The sequence below is a fragment of the Macrotis lagotis genome, chromosome 3, assembly GCF_037893015.1.
Source record: "Macrotis lagotis isolate mMagLag1 chromosome 3, bilby.v1.9.chrom.fasta, whole genome shotgun sequence".
Lineage (NCBI taxonomy): Eukaryota > Metazoa > Chordata > Mammalia > Peramelemorphia > Peramelidae > Macrotis > Macrotis lagotis.
In genome coordinates this window covers 175,932,823-175,958,723 of record NC_133660.1, presented here as the reverse complement: position 1 = coordinate 175,958,723, position 25,901 = coordinate 175,932,823, and the positions used below count along the sequence as shown (strand labels likewise).

The 25,901-nt window shown below is 34.6% G+C and overlaps 1 protein-coding gene across 5 annotated transcripts in view; it reads left to right on the top strand.

Moving 5' to 3' along the window:
• UBE2K (ubiquitin conjugating enzyme E2 K) overlaps positions 1-25,901 on the top strand; it is a 94,466-nt gene that overhangs the window by 49,576 nt on the left and 18,989 nt on the right. For 3 of the 5 annotated variants that reach the window (XM_074229601.1, XM_074229602.1, XM_074229603.1), the window contains exon 4: positions 9,368-9,450. The exons of the other annotated variants lie outside the window; for them this stretch is intronic. In XM_074229601.1, the coding sequence (XP_074085702.1) occupies positions 9,368-9,450 (83 nt within the window). The remainder of the gene's footprint in view (positions 1-9,367; positions 9,451-25,901) is intronic. 5 annotated transcript variants of the gene reach the window in all.

Below are 25,901 nucleotides of genomic sequence, written 5' to 3'. Positions count from 1 at the left end.
AATTGTGATTGACCATTAATTGATCTTTGGCAGTGTTGTCATTGAATCATTTTTTTACTAGTTGTAAAGGTTTCTCTGAAACTGTCTCTTCATCATTTAAGCACAGTAGTTTTCCATTATATTCATATGCTATTGTTTTGTCATCCATTCTCTAATTTCTCTTATAACTATTTTGTTGTTCATAACTTTTCTTTTTTGGGGGTGTCTGAAGTGTGGGGATTTTCATGTTTTGTGTTAGGATTCTTTTCTATTGTTCAGTTCAAATCTCTGTGAATCCCCCATCCCTGTCTCTTTTCCTTTCATCTTCTACATAAACTTAAAAATATGGAATCTTAATGTTGGAAGGGACCTTAAAAGGTTATTTTGGTTAGATTTTTACCAGAAGTAGGATGCTTATACACTTGACCCTTTTTCTCAAATAATGGTTTCCATAACCCTTAGTTTCCTGTCCCTAGAGTTCCCTATAATTAAAGATGCTCAGTCCTTTTAAGATTTTTTACTCAGAAATTCACCTCTGACATTGATTTCTTTTTTTCATTTATCCACACATTTCTGTGTTTACTCTTTACCTTCAATATGAGATCGAATTTTTCCATCTCAATTCTATCACTTTCACCAGCTTTACTCTTTGGTCAGTTATTTAAATGTGATACACTTTTCTTCTTTCTCTCATTTTCTTGAACTTTTTCAACTGTATGTAATTCCTAGTCCCCCCCATCCCTTTTTTAAAAAATTTATTTAAGGCAATGGGATTAAGAGTGACTTACCTAAGGTCACACAGCTGGGCAATTATTAAGTGTCTGTGTCTGAATTCGAACTCAGGTCCTCCTGACTCTAGGGCCAGTGCTCTATTCACTGCGCCAACTCACTGCCCCCCAATACTTCTTTCAACGAACCAAAGACTGCTAGAGAGTCATAAAATTAGGTTGACTGTCTACTTCTGTGTTACCTAACCTCAAATGAACCTTTTACTCTACTTCTTTTTGATCTCCTTTCCTCTTTTTTTTAACTTTTTAAAAATTTTAGGCAATGGGGTTAAGTGACTTGCCCAAGGTCACACAGCTAGGCAATTATATGTGTCACCTAGCAGCCCCTTCCCTTCCTCTTTTTAACATTTTTTAGAATTTATGTTCTTAGTAATCATGAACAAATTTTTCAATATTCCAACAAAGAACAGAAAAGAGGATTATTATATGAAATTATAAATTTTCATTAATTATGATTTGTACAATAAAGTATATACACTAAATCACCCTATTTATTTCCTCATCTGAATTTGTTTTTCACTGTAGTTTTTATTTTATTGATGCTTTTTATTTTTTTTATAGTATCATTTTTCACTAACATAAACCCAATAGAGGCTATCCTCCTAGGTAGTCAAAAAAAGTCTAGTCAAATAAAACAAAATATCTCTCATTCTCCACATCTAATTCATGTAATATTTCCTACTTCTTCCTTTTATCCTTGCTAGACTGATAAAATATGTGATATATCCTTAGAATGTTTATATTTTGCATTTTTCTTCTTATGGATTTAGAACAATAGTCTTATAGTTATGAAAAATTTATGTTTATACTTTTTTTGACAAGTTGTTTATTGGGCGGTCATTATTGTTTTCTAGTTGGTTCACTTTCATATACCTGTATCTTTATAAATATCTTTGATAAAATATTTTTATCAGATATACTTGCTATAAGGATTTTTCTCAATTAATAACTTTTCTCTCTCATTGCTTGAGCCACCTGTCTTTCGTTTTTTAGATAGACAGGTAAAACTTTTAGTAAGCTGTATGTCAGTCATTGTGCTGAATGCTGAGGATACAAATATAGGCTAAGAAGATAAATCCCCTATCTCAAAATAGCTTATAATTTAGCAGGAAAAGACAGCACATAAAGTGAATCTGGAATGGGGCAAATAGTAAGGGTGTAGTTATTGCTAGAAATGAAAAGTCTGGATTCAGGCAAGACATGGTGAATATTCAGGTATAAATGCCTAGAGTTATAGAGTTTATAGATTAAAAAAGACCTTAGAAGTTTTCAATTCTATTATCCTCAATTTATGGATGAGGAAGACCAATCATGTCATTTTGAAGATGTTTAAGTTTTTTTTTTTTTTTTGCAAGGCAGTGGGGTTAAGTGGCTTGCCCAAGGCCACACAACTAGGTAATTCTTAAGTGTCTGAGGCTGGATTTGAACTTGGGTACTCCTGACTCTAGGGCCAGTGCTCTATCCACTGTGCCACCTAGTCACCCCAAAGATGTTTAATTTTTAATAAAAATTATTTTAGCCATAGTTTTGAAAGATATTTCCTTTAATTTTGTAAAAAATCATTTGACCTTTTATTTCTGTTTCATATTTCAATTTGGAAAGCTTATTGTAGTCCTAACGTCATTCTCTTGTCAATCTGCTTTTCAGTTTTTCTAGAGGTCTTATTCCTGGAGTTGGTGTCCTTTGGCTTATTAGATCCTGCAATAATTTTTGCATATTTCTGGATTATGTAATAATGTTAATAGTTAATATGTATATAGAAAAATCTGTAAAGTCACTTACTTGATCCTTAAAATAACCTTGCTTGGGTCAGCACTGCTATTATTCTCATTTTTAAGAATGAGGAAACTGTTTAAATGACTTTCGCCAAAGCATAGAGCTAATATGTGTCTGAGGCAAGATTTGAACACAGACGGTTTGTTTTTTCTTTTTTGAATAATATTTTCTTATTTTTGTCCAATTGCATGTAAAAAGCAATATTTAGCATTTGTTTTTTTTAAACTTTTTAGTTTCCAAGTTATTTTCTTCTCTCTTCTCTCCCCATTCCCTAGTATATGGTAAGCAATTAATATTGGTTATATAGAACAAAATATTTTTTCATATTCGTGTTTTGGAACATGGGTCTTCTGACTTCAAGTTCTATGCACTGTTTACTAAGTCACTTGACTGTCTTTTGTTTATCTAATAAGTTCCATTAATTAGCTTTTTTATTTTTTGATATGTCCCAGATAGTTTTGATGATTACTTTTGATGATAGTATAAATTGAGATACAGTAATATTAAATAATCTTTTATTTGTACTTTCTTCTCCATAATTTTCTTTGCAATTCCATCATTTCTAGATCAATTCTTTATTCTTCCTCTTGATTCTTAATATTTCTGTTTCTCATGTGACCTTTTTTTCTTAAATCTTACAAAATGAGAAGATCTCATTCTACATTAATTTCTTCCCCCAATTGCTTCTTTTTTCCCCCAGTATCATATTCCATTGGTCAGTCATCTTTTTCATTCTTTTTTTCCCTCTACTCCACTGGCTTCTCTATCTACAAATATGCTTAGATTTCCCCTTTTTTTTTAAAATAAAAACCTTCTGTGCTATTGCCTAAACTTAGCACTCTGTTTCTCACCTCTCTCTTAAGTTGTTAAAATCAGATCTGTGTCCTACTTTTTTGGGAACTGCCTTTCTTCAAGATTGCTAAAGTCTTCATTGCTAAATCTAATCTAAATTCTCTTCTCAGTTCACATATCTTTTGTGCTGTTGACTCCAACACTGGATCAAGACTTGCTTATGAAGACATTTTGTGATGTACTATATGACTGAGAAAGTTTACTTTCATTTGAAGACAAATTGAGGAGTGAATGAAAGGCAAAGTTGGGGCAGGAAATGAGATCAATTTTCCTAGAACTGTTAACTGAGAAAAAAGGAAAAGTAGGTAATAGCTTGAGGGGATAGTAGGGTCTAATGAAGTGTCTTTTTTTTTTTTTTTTAAACAATTGGGGAAGACTGGGTATCTTTGAGATTACTAGATTATCAGGAGGATAGAGAGAACTTGAAGTTTAGATAGAAGAAAGATAATTGAGGTGGAGATTTTTTTGGACAAGATGGTATATAAAGCAGTTGACCTTGGCAAAGAGAACCAGGTACTGAACTCCTAGTGATAGGAGAGAAAATGATTTGTTCTTAGTGAATCCAGACCGATTGAATTTTGTTGAGCATGAGTGTTAAGTTTTCTGTTCTTTTTTAAATTTTTTTTATTTTTTTTAGGTTTTTTCAAGGCAAATGGGGTTAAGTGGCTTGCTCAAGGCCACACAGCCAGGTAATTTTTAAGTGTCTGAGTCCAGATTTGAACTCGGGTACTCCTGACTCCAGGGCCGGTGCTCTATCAATGTGCCACCTAGCTGCCCCAAGTTTTCTGTTCTTAATATTTTGCATCATTTGGAAACCAGGTCATCATTTGACAGCTTTATAATTCCCCATTGTTTTTCTAACATTAGTCTTTATGATTCTTTAATTATCTGAACAAGTTCTTTCAGTTCGATGAAACAGAATTATTCTTGGATTAAAGACATCAGTTTACATAAAAAAGTGCTTCTATCAGATGTCTTTCATACCTAACTTGAACTTTGTTTCCTTTTTCAGCATCTTTTACATTTTTTATTTTGGATATTTTTCTTTTCTGATGGAACAAAAATTAGATTTGAAAAATCTGTCATTGGGGGTAGCTAGGTGATGGAGTGGATAGAGCACCGGCCTTGGAGTCAGGAGTACCTGAATTCAAATCCGGCCTCAGACACTTAATAATTACCTAGTTGTGTGGCCTTGGGCAAGCCACTTAACCCCATTGCTTTGCAAAAAAAAAAAACCCCAAAAAACTAAAAAAAAAATCTGTCCTTTCCTGTCACCCAAAATATTTTAAAACGTGAATAGGCTGATGATGCAGATATAATAAAATTTGGCAAACAAAGGAAAGAGATAGTAAATACTTAAATTTAGAACTGGAGGAGACCTTAAAGGTCATCTAGTCCAACTCCCTGATGTGTGTGTGTGTGTGTGTGTGTGTGTGTGTGTATTTATATATGGAAATTGAGGTCCAGAGAAGGGAATTTTCTTCTACAGAGTCACATAGATAGTAATAATAACAATATTATTATGTAGTGAAAAACCTGGATTTTAATTTAATTTGACTTTACTTATTCTCTCTCTAGTAGACTGTATGTTAGCTTGGGGCATATAAACTATGTATTAAAGCATAGATAGGATGAATTGGGTTTTTTTTGTTTGTTTTTTTAGATTTTTCAAGGCAATGGGGTTAAGTGGCTTGCTCAAGGCCACAAGGCTAGATAATTATTAAGTGTCTGAGGTCGGATTTGAACCCAGGTACTCCTGATTCCAAGGCCGGTGCTCTATTCACTGCGCCACCTAGCCGCCCCAGGATGAATTTATTTGCAGGTCTGTGAGATTAATACCTTGAATTCAAATTCTTTGTAAATATGGATAAAACACAAAATTTAAGAGCAGTTTTGTAGTTTCCTTGGTCCTTGTGCTACTAGCATTTGCTTTTATTTATTGTAATGTATTTTTACTAATAATATAGACAGCTTGAAGTTAACTGATTAACTTCTGAATTGATCACAAAGTTAGAGGAAAAACATGAACACATAAATCTTATAAAATGGTTGCAGAATATTTGTAGTTTAACCACTTTTAGAGTGAGCTGTAAATTTGGTCAGTGGAAATTCTAAAACCATTTTTCTATGCATGCCTTTAATATTATATACATTTGTTGAAGTAATGGAATTTTAGCAATGGAATTTTTTCCACTCATCATTCGTTTTCTGATAAGACTAAAAGCATTCTATATTACAGTATATGTTTTCTTCTGATTGAACAGTACATTAATTGAAAGCATTCTAATATGCTAACCCTCATTTGTTCTTTTTTTTAAAAACCATTTATGGAAGTTATTGGAATTGAGAATTAGTCATCATCAAAGGAAATAAGAAATGCATTTGGTAGCAGGAATGAAATGAAGATTTGCATGTGGTTGATCTCGTGAATGTGTCTGTTCTGAACCTTCAATAGGCATTGCTAGTTCTTCTGTGTACATTCAGTATGATGTTAGTATGAGTCAGCATCATCCGACTGCCTCAGGAAAGTTTTAGATAGATATAGAGCAAATCAAAGCTCTAGTTGGCAGTCAGTACTGTGAATTAGCATCAATTACTTTTTTCCCCCAGTAGTTACTGTGATTATGTTTGTCTTTCATTTTCTTTCTTTCTTTTTTTTTTTGCAAGGCAATGGCATTAAGTGACTTCCTGAAGGTCACACAGCTAGGTAATTGTTAAGTGTCTGAGGCTGAATTTGAACTCAGGTACTCCTGACTTCAGGGCCAGTGCTCTATACACTGCGCCGCCTAGCTGCCCCTTGTCCTTCATTTTCGAAGAAGATCATGACATCAGGTTGGTGGTGGCCATGACAAACATATGAATTGGATTTGAGTGAGGGGGCTGTGCTGAATCACCAGCCTCACTTTTTCCTCCAGAGTCATCTGGGACTGGAGATGGCACTAAAATAATCATCCTTCCATAATTTAAAGTTTTTATCATTTTTTTTTTTGGGGACAAGGCAATTGGGGTTAAGTGACTTGCCCAAAGTCACACAGCTAGTAAGACTCAGTTGTCTGAGGCCAGTTCAAACTCCCATCCTCCTGACTTCAAGGCCAGTGATCTATCCACTGTGCCACCTAGCTGCTTCTCCTGGTAACAAAGGGAAAAGCAGTAAACCGACAAATGGTAAATGATGAATTTAACTATAAAATAAACAAAGAAGTTCAGAAATGGGAGTAGAATTTTAGAAAATTCATTTATAATAGACTTATGGAAAAAATTGAATGGGGATAGAAAGGAATATACCTGTTTCTCTGCAGTACATGTAACCTACACAAAAACTAGGGCATCAAAACCTTACAATTATATTCAGAAAGGCAGAAATGGATGTATTTCAGATCATGATGTAATAAAAATTTCACATAAAAGGTTTTTGCAAAGATTAACTAAATAATGTAAATTTAAAGAATTAGTGGAACAAGCATTGCTTTATCTTTTAATGAAAATTTTAAAATCTAAAATTGACAATTGGTTTGGACAGATCTACGTATGTATTTTGTCACCCTGAAAATGAGAATTTTTAGTTTTTTATATGACACAAAATGTTTCTGCTTTTTAAAAGAAAACTTTTGGGGCAGCTAGGTGGCACAGTGGATAGAGCTCTGGCCCTAGGGTCAGGGGAACCTGTGTTCAAATCTGGCCTCAGACACTTAATAATTACCTAGCTGTGTGATCTTGGGCAAGTCACTTAACCCCATTGTCTTGCCCCCCAAAAAGCAAAAATAAAAACTTTAAATTATGGAAGGTTGATTATTTTAAGGGTTTTTTTTTTTGTTTGTTTTTGCAAGGCAAATGGGGTTAAGTGGCTTGCCCAAGGCCACACAGCTAGGTAATTATTAAGTGTCTGAGACTGGATTTGAACCCAGGTACTCCTGACTCCAGGGCCAGTGCTTTAGCCACTGTGCCACCTAGCCCCGCCCCAAGGATGATTATTTTAGCATCTATTCTGCTCTGGTGGCAAACAGTAGGTAAGGTCAATATTATTTTCTTTTTTTGAGGCAAGAGTAAATTTAAAGAAGAATGTAAGTTCTCACATAAGAAAAATGTTTTTGCTTTATATAGACTCATTGTAGTGCTGTTCATTATACTCAGAATTTAGTTGCTCTTCGCAAACATCTTAAATTTGAGGCATAAATATGGCAGATTGTTGATTCTCCTGTGTATTGGTAATAATTGTAATTTTTTTACTTCAGAAATATTTGAATATTCAAAGAATTGAAAATACTGTATTTCCTGAGAAGTAGCACTGTGAAAAGTGGTCAATTATTCCTATATTTTTTATTCGACAGGATTGAAAAAAGTTTCAAAAAATTGGATATGGGTCTATAGCAGCACTTATCTTGCTTCAAAAACATAGAAAGTAAAATAAGACACACTGTTAACATTTTACTTTATTTATTTATTTTGAGTTTTACTATTTTTCCCCCCATTCTTGCTTCCCTCCCCCTACCCCCCCACAGAAGGCATTCTGTTAGTGTTTACTTTGGTTCCATGCTATACATTGATCTCAGTTGAATGTGATGACAGAGAAGAGATCATATCCTTAAGGAAGAAAAATAAAGTATGAGATAGTATAATTACATAATAAGATAACGGTTTTTTTTTCTAACTTGAAAGTAATAGTCTTTGGTCTTTCTTCAAAGTCCCTAATTCTTTCCTCTGGATACAGATGGTATATTCTCCATTGCAGATAGCCCATAATTGTCCCTGATTATTGCACTGATGAAATGAGTGAGTCCATCGACCCCATGTTGCTGTTAGGGTGTACAGTGTTTTTCTGATTCTGCTCATCTTGCTCACCATTATTATTTTGTGCAAATCCTTCTCGGCTTCCCTGAATTCCCATCCCTCTTGGTTTCTAATAGAACAACAGTGCTCCATGACACACATATACCACAGTTTGCTAAGTCATTCCCCATTTGAAGGACATTCACTTAATTTCCAATTCTTTGCCACCACAAACCGGGCAGAATCCACATAAAATATTTCTTAACACATCTGTAAATTTATATTTTTATGTTCTATAAGAAGTATAAAATATAATGAATTTAGAGAAATATTGGAATATTTGATGCTAAGTAAACAAAGTAGAATATAGAAGGGCAGTTTAATACATGGTGTCTCACTATAAAGGGGTAAATAGTATGAAAAAGGGTAAGCTGTTAATTGTAATAGACATCTAACTCAAAGAATAGAAAATGAAATGAATTTCCCTTTTCTTACTAGAGCTTGGGTGAGTGCTTATAATGTGACATATCTTTGCAACTTAGTCTTTGTTGTTTTTGGTTTGCCATTTTCATTAGTTGCAAGGAAATAGTTAAATGGGGTAGAAATTGATTGGTGTAAAAACATTAGACATTAATAAAATTGAGAAAAGGAAAAAGTTTAAGAAGAGCATTGCAAGTTGGGGCTACCTCATGCTCATCACTCTTACCTTCCTCCAGAATCTATTTCTTATATATTTTCCTTACTTAAATTGAAGTCAACAAAGATCTGGTAGATGGTATTTCTTTGTGTATTTCGATTCCCCTTCCCTCACTCCCCTCCTTCCCCCGTATATAGTATGACTTATTAACAGGCAAGGGACTTCTGTATTCTATTTAAAATAGATGCTTAGTTCTAGATAAGTTGAATTAATTAAATAAAAGGGTAGAAATTGGAAAAAGGAAAGCATACAATGAATGGTTGGTAAACTCTTGATCTTTTTTGAAGTGATGCGTCCCTCCCCTCCTCCCCTCTGATGATGACTGTGAGTTCTAGTTAAAATGTCATTGTGATGGTCATACAAGTGAGTGCAAAATCTGGGCTCACTGACTTGCTTCTGAAGGTGACAGTAGTTTTAAAATTAATTTGGTTTTGTATATATACATATTTTTATATTGGGTGTTTCTTTTTATAAAAATCTCAAGTAATGCTTTATATAATCATTCTAGGTGCGGTTTATTACTAAAATTTGGCATCCTAATATTAGTTCTGTCACTGGGGCCATTTGTTTGGATATCCTGAAAGATCAATGGTAAGAAATTTTTATTTTTCTCTTCTTCCTTTCTCCCTTCTTTCCTCCTTTGAATACCAATAGTGAAAATTACACTGTCTACTATATTTCTCTTGACTATTAAAAAATAATTTTTTATGCTTTCTTTTGTCCTTTACTTGGATAATAATCAGAAAATCAGCTATTATAAAGCCATATATTTGGAAATAGGAGATTTGTTTGGAAGCTATGAAAGATTCTTTACAATTCTAATTTCCCACTTTGAAAATTCATGAGCATATATGCTATTTCTAAATTCATTTTTCTCCCAGTTGACTTCTTTTGAAAGGACACTTAAGGAATATCTCTTAAAGAAATGAATTTGATCCTGGATCTATGGAATGCAAGTCTCATCTCTTCCTTCTCATGTCAAAATATAGTAGTTGAATTATTTTTGGTCACAAACATTATCTTTTGAGGATGAACCTCAGTGACATTTTGTTAGACTGATTCTCAAATGAGTTAGAAAAACATATTACAGAGCTTTTACAGTTTGATTTGACCTATTAATGCTAATATTTGGAGAATTCAGACTCTTTACTATACCAACATTATGAATAGTAATAACGGTAGTTATGTGTGCCTGGCACTGTGTTTAGGGGCTTTACTAATATGATTTTCTTTGATCGTCATAGCAACTGTAGGAGTTTGGTGCTATTATTAATCCCCATTTTATAATTAAGGAAACTGCGGCAAAGAGGTTAAGTGACTTGTCCATGATCAAAGAGCTAATACGTGCTTGAAGACAGGCATGAACAAGTATCTTCTTGACTCTGGTCCCAGTACTTTATCTGTGTCACCTAAACTGCCTCCTGGGGCATAGCAGCATTGGGCTAGAAATATACATTAAAAGTGAAGCCCTAGGGGTTGGATGACTTGTTAAAAATCAGTTATTTAGGGACAAAGGAAAGAAATTAATCTTAGAAAAAGAAGTAAGCATGACATCAGTACAAATTGATAAGTTATATAAGCATGGTTAAAAGTACAGATAGACATAGTAGAAAACAGATAAAGACATTATTTGGTGCCCTTTTAATAAAATGAATTAAATACATGGCAGATGTTTCACATTTTTGGCAGAACTATTTGAGAAGAGCCATAAGGAAATTTTTTTTTCTACGTATGACAAGATTTGTCAGTTCTTTTGTATTATGCTGCCATTAAGCATTAAATACTATATTTTACTGGTATTATTTTAACTATTCACCTAAAAGTTATCTCTGTAGTACTCCTTTTTTGTTTTTATTAGATTTTAAATTACCATTTATTGACTTGTTGGATAACTAGATTAATTGACTTTACTGAATGATTTTGAAATTAATTCAGTTTTTAAAATTTCTTTGTAAATTTTATCTTGTCATTACAAAAGCAATACATATTGTAAAGTCAGTAATATAAGCCAGGTCAATTCTAAATAATTAAATGTAAAACTTCAAAGGGAATATGTGGATTTTTGTTGTTTTCTTTTATTGATTAGAAAGGGCACGAAGAGGTAAGTAGTTTTATTATTGAGAGTTTTGAACTTAGATGATAAATTGATGGCTCAGCCTATTGAGTGGGATTTATTTTTTTTTAAGACTTTTCAAAGGCAATGGGGTTAAGTGACTTGCCCAAGGCCACACGGCTAGGTAATTATTAAGTGTCTGAGGCCGGATTTGAACCCAGGTACTCCTGACTCCAAGGCTGGTGCTCTATTCACTGCGCCACCTAGCCACCCCCATTTGTTATTTTCATTGAGAAAATTAATTTTGTCTTATCCAGTAATTAAAAATTTATCTTGTATTCATTTCCTGTTATTTGGAGTTTTCAACTCTCTTCACGTTAGTTTGGAAGAGCTAGCTTACTGTATTTATATTCAAGGTCTTTTTCTTCTAATTAAGTATTGGGTTTAATCTTCTGATTTGTTCATGTCTTTTTTATTTCTGATTCTGATATAATTTTCACATTGATAACTATTTCCTATTGACATAGTCAAAGTATTTTGAAAAATTCTTTGGCATGATTACCATATTTAGAACCTTCTGTTTTCTTGGAAAAAAATATTTCTGACATGCAGATTTCTGAGTCATCTACAAGCCTTTATCTTCTTTGGTATCTGAATTCCAAATCATATTTTCCAACTTTCTTTGTTGCCTTCTCTTTTGAGTGAAGTCACTAAGTAGAATGTTATAATGTTGAATTACTTTGGAAGATTTTTTTTTCATTGTTTTCATAGAATATTTCTCCATCTCTGTATGCTTTGTTTACCTGTTTCCATGTGGATCTGCTTGCTTATGCTTGTTCTGGTGTCTTGGGTGCATGATGCATGTAACTTTGACAGTTTGTTGATTTTGAAATGGCTTTTCACTCATGTGGGGAAAAAAAACTTGACAGTCCAGATTAATTAAAGAAGTAATTCACTCATACATTCCTCTCACAGATCAGGGAAACTAAGGTCCTGAGCATCCTACATCTGTAACCTTTTCCATTATACTACTTTGTGTATCTGTAGAGCTACTATTACTAAAATTTTTGATTATCCTCTGGTGGGTGGGGGGCATGGTAGAGAACCCCTCATGACTTGTTAAACCTAATGATTACTGTGTACTTCTGATGGTTTCATTTGGGTATAAATAGTTCTGCTAAAAAGAATCCAGAAAATAATTGCTATAGGTCAGGAGGGAGCAAGGAAATAAGCATTTAAGATTCTAATGTGTGCCAGACACTATCTTCAGTGTTTACATGTATCTTATTTGATTCTCATAACAACTCTAGGATATAAAGGTTATTATGATTTCCAAATTACATTTGAGGAAACTCAGACCCACTTGCCAGGCTCATACTTACTATTTGCGGCCAGCTTTGAACCTAACTCCAGACACCTTGCCCTCTATCCGCTAGTTGCTGTTTTCCAAAATCTTGGTTAAGAAACCGAAAATTTTAAGTGCTCAGTTAACATTCTCTTTCTTTTGTTAATTGATGGCAAGAAGAAAGGTATAATTTGAAAGTAAATAGTTTGTTAGAAGGTGTTCTATGAATATGCTTTGGATTTTTGGACATCGGCTTAAAATAGAGTAATGATAGGTTCTTGACTAACCAGCTATAACTAAAAAAAGTTGATAAAATTGTATTGTCTGAAGTTTTAAAAATTTAATTTAAAGTACTGTGATGGAAAAGAAAGATAAAAATTGCCTATGTATATAAGCAACAATTGCTGAAAATAATTGTAGGAAAAAGTCACAGTAGGGGAAAAAATGAAAGTAGTCAGTAATGAAACTCACTGCCTTAGCTGTATATATAAAAAAATGGGTAAGAAGAGACCAAGAAATATATTTGACTACATTGATACCATCAACATATGATTCTGGAAGAGGTAGTCTTACTTCAGAGGAATAGAGTAAATAAATAAAAAAAGTAAAAAGGAGCAGGATGGGGAGTGGAATAAGTAGCAGTGTATATTGAATTAATAAACTTTGAGGAAATCAAGAAACATGTTCCTTAGAAAACAGAAATAGAAGTGAAGTTATTACTTGATGGATAATAATAACAATACAATATAAGATGTAGATAAAACAAAAGGTATAAGATGACAAGTTTGAGAAACAGTTCACATGTCTGGGGTGAAAGCATGATTGTACTATTAATGATGTAATTCAGTTCTCTGGATGCCTGCTGTATAACAGTAACTAACAATTTTTTGCTTAATTACAATTTGTTTTTCAAACTGGAAGAGGCAGTGAAAGGGATTTCAGCATCTCATTCTTCCCAGCAAGAAATGATTTTTACTTATGTCTCATTGTGGGGTTCTGCAGATTTCTCCTAATGTGTGCTTGTCAAATGTGTCAAGGAGTGTTCATTGATTACCAGAAAAAAAATTCTGTTTTTAGACAGTCGTGGCATGTTTATGAAATTTGAAGGTGAAACAAAGAGGAATAATTAACATGTCTGATAATGATTAAAATCCAATAAGATCGTATTTGGTAAGAACTTTGGGCCAAACCTAATAAGGTGTGTAATTAGCATAGATGTTATGTTTTTATACATAGTATGTGTGTTAAAACTCAACACCTTACAAGAAATGATTGTTGAAAACTATCTTTGCATGCAATTGGGGGGAAAAAGAATTATGTCCTGACTTCACCAGTATCAACAATGAATATATTTACTAAGCTTTTATTATGTGACAAACACTGTGCAAGGTGCTAGGGATATAAAGAAGACAGTGTTTCAGTTTCTGCCAGTGAATTTACTTTTTTATCAGGGAAAACAATTCATGTAACTGGTAGCTTTACTTGAATCAAATTTTGAAAGGAACTAGAGTTGGAGGTCATGGAAATAGATTCAAGGCATGGTGAAAAGAGATAATTTTTTTTTAGAATCAAGGAAGTTTTATTAGAATTTTCTCTGTGAAGGAGAATAATGTGTGATAAAGGTTGGAAAGGTCACCCAGTTTATTAAGGAAATTAAATGTAATTTACCCTCAAGGCAGTACGCAATCACTCAAACTTTTTTAGTTGGTGCTGTACTCAAATCTGTGCTTTTGGCATAGCCCTAAGACTAATAGGTGGTATTTCAAGACTTGGGCATTCTGGTGTCTTTCTCCCCCAGTAAGGCTTTCTGTCACATGTGTTTAAAGTAATATAAAGGGGCGGCTATGTGGCACAGTGGATAGAGCACCGGCCTTGAAGTCAGGAGGACCTAGGTTCAAATCTGGATTCAGTTACTTAATCATTGCCTAGATGTGTGGCTTTGGGCAAGCCACTTAACCCCATTGCAGCCCCATTGCCTTGCAAAAACAAACAAAAAAGTATAAAGTAATTTAAGCAGTCTATGGCAAACATGACTATAAAAATAATTTTTTTCAGGGTTTTTCTTGATATCAACATCACTTTTAGAGAATGGGAAATGCACAATTATCAAAGGTGTTCATCAATGAAATGGATTATGCTCTTTACAGAATCCAAATTTTAGAGGACTTTTCTAGGTAGAGTTGTCCAGATAGTCCTTTTTATTAATGACTTTGTCCAAATTTCATTAAGAATTTTGTAAGAACTTTTTAGATCTTGGGCATCCAGAAAAGCATTCTTTGCAATCAGTGATGAAAAAAACAAAATGCATGAGAAAATGTAGTATGCTAAAATATAAAGGACATGTTCCTGAATAGGCTACTCTGTGTGTGTGTCTGTGTGTGTGTGTGTGTGTGTGTGTGTGTGTGTGTGAGAGAGAGAGAGAGAGAGATACACACACACACACACACACACAAACAGAAACAGTTCAGGAGTTGTAGATGAACATTTTTCATCTAGGCTCAAAATTGTGCAAGTGAGAGAAATTGTTTTGGTTTACATTGGAGCAGTTTTTCAGATATCCCAATGTGATTCTTTTTGTTGAAACCCAGTTTTTAAACACTGTTATTTTCCCAGTTGAGCTTATATGTGATTGAATCATGGAACTTAGGTGATTATTGAAGAATTACAATTGCATATATCTGCCAAAGGGAGTTTTGTCATAGGCAGCAATATGGTAACATTAGATTTTGACTTCCATATGTGATGTGATGTGAGCCCTAGGGACATATAAGATTGTGGAAATGAAGTATATCATTCCTGGAATAAAGGATAATATTAAAATAGTGAATATTCAGTGGAAATTCAGAAATGGGAATTACCGAGGATGAGAAAGGGATCAATTTTGTTATGTGGCAATGGAGACAAGATTCATTACCAGTTAGATTTTATGGAGGATACTGATCAGATTTTTGGTACATTCAGATCAAAGTAAGAGGGAAAGGATTATTAGGATGAGTTTTTCAATTAAGAAATACTTTGTGCAATGCAAAACATTGAGAGATAGAAAATTTAGGTGACAGAAGCTGGTTGCACTCCAAGTTATTGGTGGAATTATTATACTTGAAAGCCTTAGACACTACATATTTGAGTGCCTGGGAAACTGTACCCTTGAACATAAATATAATTTTTCTCAATATATATATATGTTAAGGTAATGGGTTTAAGTGGCTTGCCCATGGCCACACAGCTAGGTAATTATTAAGTGTCTGAGGCTGGATTTGAACTCTGGTACTCCCGACTCCAGGGCTGGTGTTTTATCCACTGCACTACTTAGCTGTGCCATTCAAGAGATATTAAATAAAAATTAATAGAGCTATTGAATATTGGATAAATTTTAGCTCAGTAATGAACATGAAATCCAGTATAACAGGATCTATTGTTATTTGAATATATTCCTGACTATAGAAATTTACAAATCTATGCATTAAGCAAAATGCCTTTTTAAAAATTCCAGAACTTTAAAAAATGGATGATGATCAATGACTTTTGGGCTTGTTTGGAATTTCAGTCAGCAGATGTTTGTTAAAAATATGTACCAGGGGACAGCTAGGTGGCACAGTGGATAGAACATAAGCCCTGGAGTCAGGAGGAACAGAGTCCAAATCGGACCTCACACTCTTAATAATTGTCCAGCTGCGTGACCTTGGGCAAGTCACTTAACCTCATTGCCTTAAATAAAATTAAAAAAAATATGTACCGGGCACAATGCTAGGTGCAAAAAGGGAAATAGGGCTTGAAAAAAAGTCAGAATGAATGAATGAATATTAAGTGTTATCATGTATCATAAACTGTGCTGTACACTGGGAATAAGGATAGAAAACTGATAGTCCCTACTCTAAAGAAGCTCATATTTACTAGGGAAAGGACTTATCTTGTGTCATAGACCCTCTTGGAAATCTGGTGAAGCCACTTGTCTCCTCAAAATGTTGTGTTTAAGTACATAGAATTAGAAAGAAAACCAGTTATCAGAATATTCAAAAAACAATTTCATGAACTTCAGTTTAATAGCTGTGCTATTATTATAGGAAGACAACTAAATTGTAGGGTTCCTGTAGCCCTAGTAATTGTTAGGTTGCTTTAGCAAGTTACCATGCTGAGAACAATGGAAGATGAAAAGGTGATTTTTTTTTCACTCATTTTCTCTGACAAACTTTGTCCATTTCTTGACATTGAACCTACTTGAGTATCACTGTAGGGGCTAGGTGCCACAGTGGATAGAGCACCGGCCCTGGAGTCAGGAGTACCTGATTTCAAATCCGGCCTCAGACACTTAATAATTACCTAGTTGTGTGGCCTTGGGCAAGTCATTTAACCCCACTGCCTTGCAAAAAAAAGTGTCAATGTCACAGACTTATTATATAAATATATATTCTTTGCTTGTCTTCAGTAAATTTGGCTTCAAAAAAAAATACTCCTTGCCACCATGGAGTTTATAGTCCACTATATGTTAAAAAAAAATACAAAACAATCTAAGAGAATCTTAGGAAAAAATGAATTTTCTGCAAGGACTGCATGGAACAAAAGAAATGAAGAGGTCAAAGATAAAATACTCTACAAAAAAAAGAGAAAGAATAAACAATTTATAGTGCTAAGCTTTTCCTAAGGAACTGATTCCCTGCAAGGTAAAATACATCAAAGAGAAATCAGTCAATCTCTGAGACTGCCAGAAACAGAACTAAATCAAGACTGAAATAGGGAAAAAAAAATATCTGAGCTATAGGATATAAAATTCAACTAGTCTGGGGAGCAAGTCAAGAATGGTTTTGGAAACACCAGATTTCTGAAAATCATAATTAAAAAAGTCAAGATATTATCTTTCAGGTTAGCATGCATAAAACTTCACTAATTGTTTCCTAAAATTCTAAATGGAAAAGTCTTAGAAATGGAAAAAAACCCAAGAATGTAAGAGATGGGGTAATATTTTCATCAATTGGAATGATTCAATTTAAATTTATTTTTATTAAAGATATTATTTGAGTTTTACATTTTCCCCCAATCTTGCTTCCCTCCCCGCTTCCCCCCACAGAGAGCACTCTGTCAGTCTTTACTTTGTTTCCATGTTGTACCTTGATCCAAATTGGGTGTGATGAGAGAGAAATCATATCCTTAAAGAGAAGAGAAGTCTAAGAGGTAACAAGATCAGACAATAAGCTATCTGTTTTGTTTTTTTTCTAAATTAAAGGGAATAGTCCTTGTACTTTGTTCAAACTCCACAGCTCCTTATCTGGATACAGATGGCACTCTCCTTTGCAGACAGCCCAAAATTGTTCCCGATTGTTGCCCTGATGGAATGAGCAAGTCCTTCAAGGTTGAACATCACTCCCATGTTGCTGTTAGGGTGCACGGTGTTTTTCTGGTTCTGCTCATCTCACTCAGCATCAGTTCATGCAAATCCCTCCAGGTTTCCCTGAAATCCCATCCCTCCTGGTTTCTAATAGAACAATAGTGTTCCATGACATACATATACCACAGTTTGCTAAGCCATTCCCCAATTGAAGGACATTTACTGGATTTCCAATTCTTTGCCACCACAAACAGGGCTGTTATAAATATTTTTGTACAAGTAATGTTTTTACCCTTTTTCCTCATCTCTTCAGGGTATAGACCCAGTAGTGGTATTGCTGGATCAAAGAGTATGCACATATTTGTTGCCCTTTGGGCATAGTTCCAAATAGCTCTCCAGAATTAGATGACTTCACAACTCCACCAGCAATTTATTAGGGTCCCAGATTTCCCACAACCCTTCCAACAATGATCACTATCCTTTCTAGTCATATTGGCCAATCTGAGAGGTGTAAGGTGGTACCTCAGAGAAGCTTTAATTTGCATTTCTCTAATAATTAATGATTTAGAGCATTTTTTCATATGGCTATAGATTACTTTGATCTCCTCATCTGTAAATTGCCTTTGCATATCCTTTAACCATTTGTCAATTGGGGAGTGGCTTTTTGTTTTAAAAATATGACTCAGTTCACTGTATATTTTAGAAATGAGTCCTTTGTCAGAATCATTAGTTGTAAAGATTGTTTCCCAATTTACATTTCTTTTGATCTTGGTTACATTGGTTTTATCTGTGCAAAAACTTTTTAATTTAATGTAATCGAAATCATCTAATTGGATTTTGGTGATATTCTCCAACTCTTCCTTAGTCATAAACTGCTCCCCTTTCCATAGATCTGACAGGTAGACTAGTCCTTGACCTTCTAATTTGCTTATAGTATTGTTTTCTATGTCTATGTGCTGTAACCATTTGGATCTTATCTTGGTAAAGGGTGTGAGGCGTTGGTCTAATCTAAGTTTCTTCCATACTAACTTCCAATTATCCCAGCAATTTTTATCAAAGAGGGAGTTTTTATCCCAATGGCCAGACTCTTTGGGTTTATCAAACAGCAGCTTACTATAATCATCTTCTGCTTTTACACCTAGTCTATTCCACTGGTCCACCGCTCTATTTCTTAGCCAATACCAAACAGTTTTGATGACTGATGCTTTATAATATAATTTTAGATTGGGTAGGGCTAAGCTACCTTCTGTTGCACTTTTTTTTCATTAAGCTCATCAATTGGAATGAATAAACAAATTGTGGTATATGATTGTAAGAATATTATTGTTTTGGATGGGACTCTTATTGTTTATTAAATGATGACAAAATAAATATAAAATTAATTTGGTTGTTGAGGTGGAAGAGATTATTTTGGATGGGACTCTTAAAGGAGGTAATACCCTTGAGGTCAGATCTGAAGGGATCCAGGTGTTTTAGAGATCTGGGTGATGGCTGTAAGTGTAGAAAATCTAGTAGGTTGTTGTTTGATCTTCATTCTTGAAAAGAATCTTGATATCAGGGGGGTGATGCCATGACATACAAGTGAATTGGATTTAAGTGAGGCAGGCTTGAACAAAGTCACCAGGCTCACTTAGTCCACCTGAGCTTTTATTTTGGTATTAATTCCTTGTGTCCTCATGTGTTAATATCTGTTTTTTTTTGGGGGGGGGTTTGCAAGGCAAATGGGGTTAAGTGGCTTGCCCAAGGCCACACAGCTAGGTAATTATTAAGTGTCTGAGACCGGATTTGAACCCAGGTACTCTTGACTCCAGGGCTGGTGCTTTATCCACTGTGCCACCCAGCCGCCCCTAATATCTGTTTTTAAAAAAATTTTATTTATTTAAGGCAATGGGGTTAAGTGATTTGCCCAAGGTCACACAAGCCAGGCCATTATTAAGTGTTTTAGTTCAGGTTTAAACTCAGGTCTTCATGACTCCAGGGCCAGTGTTTTATGTACTGAAGCACCTTGCTGCCCCTTCTTATTATCTGTTAATCTTCATAATAACAGTTTCCTTCCATCTGAAGCAGCTCCAGAAACCCAGCAAAGCCAGCATGAAAAAGTCAATCCTAGATCTAGAGTACTGCAAGACAGTAATCAAAGAATCTTCTACATTTTGTTGTTTCCTATGTTAAAATTTCATGTTAACTTAATTACTTGGAATATCCTTCCTTCTTTCTACATCTTTCCAAACCATCCTTACAGGCCCAATCCAAGTAATACTTTATGTGTTACCTTCATAATTAATTATAATGTGAGCTTTTTCCTCTTTTGAAATTATTTTATATTTTGTAGTACATAGATTAGCATTTGTTGAATAATTATAACATTTCTTAGCTGTCTCATTCCAACTGAATTCTTGATGATAGCTGTCTATATGCTTTAGTAGACTCTTGCAAGCTGGAAAGACTTTGGGTATATTCTCAGGGGTATACTTTCTCCTCTGTCCATGGGAAGAGCAGCTTCAAGATCTGCCTTAGCTAATTTCATTGAGGATAATTGCCAAGAGCTTGTCCAGTAGATGATGCATTTTTTTAGCCCTTATGATCCATTAGACAGGAAAACAAAACATGTAAAGCCTTATTCCATCAACAGATATTGAGTTAGTTAATTTAATTAAATATTTTTATTTAAATGATTTTTATTCTTTTTGACTTGTTTGTAGCCTTTTATTGTTAGCTTTTTTCCTTGATAGTCTCTTTTCATTCTACCTTCTTGGTCACCTTTTCTCAGTCTCTTTGGGTCTTTTTTTGTACCCCACATCCTTTTATCTTCTTCTAAAGTATTTTACTTGAATATTTTTATCAGTGCAATATTAATTTGATACAGTTATTATCTCCACGTTAGGCAGTCATAATTATATTGTCTTAACCTCTCCTGAATTCTTCCCAGGTTCCATTGGGACATCCTGAAATGAATATTCTGTAAATATTTATTATTCCACATATCTAAAATTGAACACATTTTCCCCAAGTTCTCCTCTCTTCCAAACTTCCTATTGGTTCAGGTACTGCTATTTCTCTAGTTACTCAGGCTAAAGTTAACAGCTTATGTATTATCCTCAAGTTTTCATATTCAATCTCTTACCAAGTCTTAATGATTCTACCTTTCCAGTACGTGTAGTTTATGTTCTTCTTCTCTCTTTTGACATTGCTGCCACTTTCATACTGGCTCTTATGATCATTGTGTTAGGGCTTCTGCTTAATCTGAAAATTGTCTATATGGCTTTTAAAGACCTTTATAATCTTCCCTTTCTATTTTTTTTTAGTATTTTTACAAACTGAACCAATTCAGGTCTGACTCTCTTCCCTCAACCTCTCACTCCTCTGTTCTGTAAATTTATCATCTCTAGGATCAGGTATTCACTTTTTAATTGACTATTCAAGCCCGTTATAACTTGAGCCCTTTCCACTTTTCCAATCTTATTACAAGCCTTATTCCCATCAACATACTCTGTAACCTGGTAATATTGGACTTTGGTATTCTTTGAAGACATCCTATGTCTTTGCATTTTCATTGACTCTTCCCCATGTCTCTTCTTCTTCATCTCCTGGCTTCCTTGACTACCTTCAGATTGTAACCAAAGTACTCATTTTGCAAGATACTGTATGCACCCTTTCCTTCTCACACCCTCCTTTAATACTAGTGCTTTCCTTTGATGTTACCACAGTATTATCCTGTGTGTTTTGTATATAGTTGTTGCAGATTTTTTTTCTTCTATTTGATTATGTGCTTTTTGAGAGTAGAGATTGTTTTACTTTATCTTGGCGCAGTGTCTGTGTTAAGGAATGTCATGGGATCCTCTGAACCCTGTCTTTTCATGTTATCATATTTTCCAGAAATTTTAGACTCAAGAGTATGCAGGATTGTCAAGAATGATGGTTTCCTCCCACCCTCATCCCTGCTAACCTAATTTGTTGTTTGAACCCCAGGCTGGACTCTGTGTGTCCTTGGGAGTCCTTGGTCAGAGTGTTTTCTCCTCCTTCCTTTGTCTTTCTGTTATAAATATGCAAATGTAGAGATTGTGAACTCTGAGTTCCACTTGCATTTCCCTTAATATAAACCTAGTTTTTCACTTTGTTCTTTGAAGCTACTGACTGAAAAAGGCTAAACAACATAGAACAATTTTTGCTATGTTGTGGGCAAGAGAAAGATCTGTTATGGATTAAAATTCGTTTCTTGATTAATTAGTTAATAAATATTTAAGTACTTACTGTGTGACAGATGCTGTGCTAAATGCTGAGGCTACAAAGTAAAGGGGGAAAAAACTCTTTAAGGAGCTTACAATATAATGGGAGAAGACCACACAAAAGAGAAGTTGAAAAGGGAGAGGTGGAGGAAATGAGAAAAGAGGCATAATGCAGTGATGTGGCCTGGTAGAAAAGAATGCTCTTGGCCCTTTCCCTATATGGAACTTCTTGGAGGAATGCTTTAATGTTCATCATCTCCAGTTAAAGGGAGGGAGGAATCCTAGGAGCAAGGGATACTGAGGAGATTTGAGTTTCAAAGTTAATGTGATTTTTTTTTTCCTAAGAAATAAGGCTTTCTAGAGACAGTGATCAAGTCCAGAAGAGCAACCAGGTGTGGGCAGTGACAAGATAGCTTCTTTTGGCCCTCTCCATAAATGGAGAAGTCAAAAGATACATTATTCTTGTCCTGCTTTAATTTTCCTCATAAAAGAATATAATTTTTAAATTGAGAAGGAGTAACTAATCTTTTAGAAAATTTGAGAATACACCATGAACTCAGGTCACTAGGTCCAGATTAACTACATTCCAGCCTATGGGAAAAAGTTGAAAGTGGAGGCAGATACTGTTCTTCCCAATAGTATGGGGTAGTCTTTAAGCAGAGGCTATGTCTTCCTGGGAATATTATAGACAAAGGTTTATAAGAAAAACTATAACCATAAGATTTCTAAGGACTCATCCCAACTCTGAATTTATGATCGGGGTGGCTAGGTGGTGCAGTGGATAAAGCACCGGCCCTGGAGTCAGGAGTACCTGGGTTCAAATCCGGTCTCAGATACTTAATAATTACCTAGCTGTGTGGCGTTGGGCAAGCCACTTAACCCCATTTGCCTTGTAAAAACCTAAAAAAAAGCCCCCTAAACAAAAAAAAATAAATTTATGATCTGTTTTTTTAAAGATTTTATTTATTTTGAGTGTTAAAATTTTTCCCCCAGTCTTGCTTACCTCCCCCCACCCCCCATAGAAAGCAATTTGTCAGTTTTTACATTGTTTCCATGTTGTACATTGAACCAAATTTAGTGTGATGAGAGAAAAATATGATCTATGTTAATAGGAAATGTGGGTGTAATGTAAGTTTGGAGAAAGATGAGAAGTGATATCTAAATTGGTCTCAAAGAATGAGTACTTAAGAGATGAGGGTAGTGACCATTCCTAGCATTAGAGAAAGGAACAATAAAAAAGATGGTAATTGGAAAGTCTCGGCTTAAGATTATTGGAAAATATTTGAGACACGAGTTGCATCCCAGGATTCAGCATTTCTTTTCATTGTGGAAGAAGGAGTCAGAAAGATTGAGTAATATATTCTCAAAGCAGAGGACAGTAGAAAAATGAAGTTAATAGGTTGGTAAGGTGGGGAAAGTTTTAAGAGGAAACCTGCTGTATTTTCCATTTTTATATGCATTTAGAGGACCATGGATCACTGAGGTGGAGATGCTAGCAAGGGGGAAGATCAGGGTTGGAGGTACAGGTTGGTTTGGATGTCATGTCTCTAAAGTTGATAACTCACACCATGGGAATGGACTAGATGAGGGTGCCAAGAAGAAAGCAGAGATGGGGGCAGGGGCTGAGAACTGGATGCTGACTGATGGAAAAAGACCCAGCAGATGAATCTGGAGAATGCAGGATCAGGTGTCAAGACAGAGAGGGTGGTCATTGTTATCTGCTACTACAGAAAGATCCTGGAGGAGAACAGGGACTGTGACAGATCCCTACATTTTGAACTGGATTTGGCAGAAGGCAACTGACTTCGGATTTGGTGATTAGGGAAAGAATGACTCCAGTAGTCTTGGTCAGAAACAAGCATTGATTAAATGCCTTCTGTGTGCCAGACCCTTCTAAGCACTAAGTGGAGTGGCAGGGATTCAAGCTGAATTGCAGAGGCTTTGAGGAATGGGTGATGATATATAGTGCAAGGCAGAAAGAATTTCTTTTTCTTGAACATCAGATGGTTTTCTTAAGAATGTGATTGCTTTATATCATTGGTGATTGGAAGAATGTATCACTAATTGGGAACAATATTGGTTATGATAGTTTACCTTTTTTGGACCTTTGGAACATTTTAAATTTTCGTCTGCATTCATACAAGTCAGATTTTGGAAGATTATTTATTTTTGCTTAAAAGTTTGATGAATTTTTATTTTCAAATTTAATGTATTTTCAAGTGATTTGATAATTTCTTTCCAGAACCACAAGTTTTTAAAAAAAATTTTTGTAATATACTTGTGCATAGAGAAACAAAGCCAAATTGGAGACCACTACCATCCTCTGTATTTGTGATTTGATACTAGATTTGTCTAATGTTTTGTTTAATCATTAGTATTGGGTTAATAGCAGGTTCATTTTGTTTTTCTTTAATCTTCCCATTCTTAGCTAATCATTTAAAATAGAAACTGGCATAAAGGCAAGAGTATGCATTATAGATTTAGAACTGAAATCAGTCTTAAGACTCATCTTGCTTGCTCCTGTTTTTCAGTGTTGATTTAATGTCACTTTGCTGTCCGCACCTCCCCCCCACCTACCTTTGTTTTTAAGAGAAATATATAAGTAAACTAATCTGAAACGTTATTTCCTTACAGCAGACACTTTATTTCATTCACATTTCTGGATCAGTGGAACAAATTAGGTACAAATTAATTAATATATAATAATTCCCAAAGATTCAAGCTTTTAGAATAGAAGCTCATTATTTGTCAAAAACTGCTAAAAAATGGAAGACTATTTCAGAAGCTAGGTATAGACTAATACACAGTATATACCAAGATAAGGTTAAAATGGGTACATGTCTTAGACATAACAGGTTATACCGTAAGCAAATTAAAAGGGGATGGAATGGTTTATCTGTCAGATTTATGGATAAGGGGAAATTGTAGAACCAAAGAAGATAAGAAAGCAATACAAACTATAAAATAGATAATTTTGATTACAAAATTGAAGTTTTTGCACATAAAAACCAATTCACACAAAATCATAAGGAAAGCAAAAAACGGGGGAGAAAAATTTTGCAACAGGTATCATTTCTCAAATATATAAAGAATTGAGTCAAATTTACAAAACTATTACAAATCATTCCCTAATTGATAAATGGTCAAAGGAAATGAACAAGCAGTTTTTCAGACAAAGACTTCAAAGTTCTAGTTATATGAAAAATTATGTGGGGCGGCTAGGTGGCACAGTGGATAGAGCACCGGCCCTGGAGTCAGGAGCTGGGTTCAGGTCCGGTCTCAGACACTTAATAATTACCTAGCCGTGTGGCCTTGGGCAAGCTACTTAACTCCATTTGCCTTGCAAAAACCTTTAAAAAAATATATATACTTAAAACCACTATTGATAAGAGAAATAAAATTAAAGCAATTCCGAGGTGCTACCTTAAGGCTATATCAGATTAGATAATATGACAAAAAATATTGGATGCTGGAGGGCATGTGGGAAAATTGGGACACTTTTTTTTTTTTTTTAAGATTTTGCAAGGCAATGGGGTTAAGTGGCTTGCCCAAGGCCACACGGCTAGGTAATTATTAAGTGTCTGAGACCGGATTTGAACTCAGGTACTCCTGACTCCAGGGCCGGTGCTCTATCCACTGTGCCACCTAGCTGCCCCAAATTGGCACACTATTAATGCAGTATTGGGAGTTGTGAATTGATCCAACCATTTTAGAAAACAATTTGGAATTAAAACCAAAGGGCTATAAAACTGCCTACTATTTTATCCTGCTTGATCTGTATTCCAAAGACATCTAATAAGGGGGAAAAGACCTATTTGTACACAAATATAGCAATTCTTTTTTGTTGTTAGCTAAGAATTTGAAATCAAACAAGTTTTAGCATATGATTGTAATGGAATGTGATTGTGCTCTTGTAATGGAATATTATGTGCTCTAAGGAATGACAAGCAGTATGATTTCAGAGAAATCCAGAAGGACTTGCCTGAACTGATGCATAGTGAAATGACCAGAATCAGCAGAATATTGTATGTAGTGATAGCAATATTGTTTGATGAGGAACTGTGAGTAACTTATTTTCAGTAATGTAATAATCTT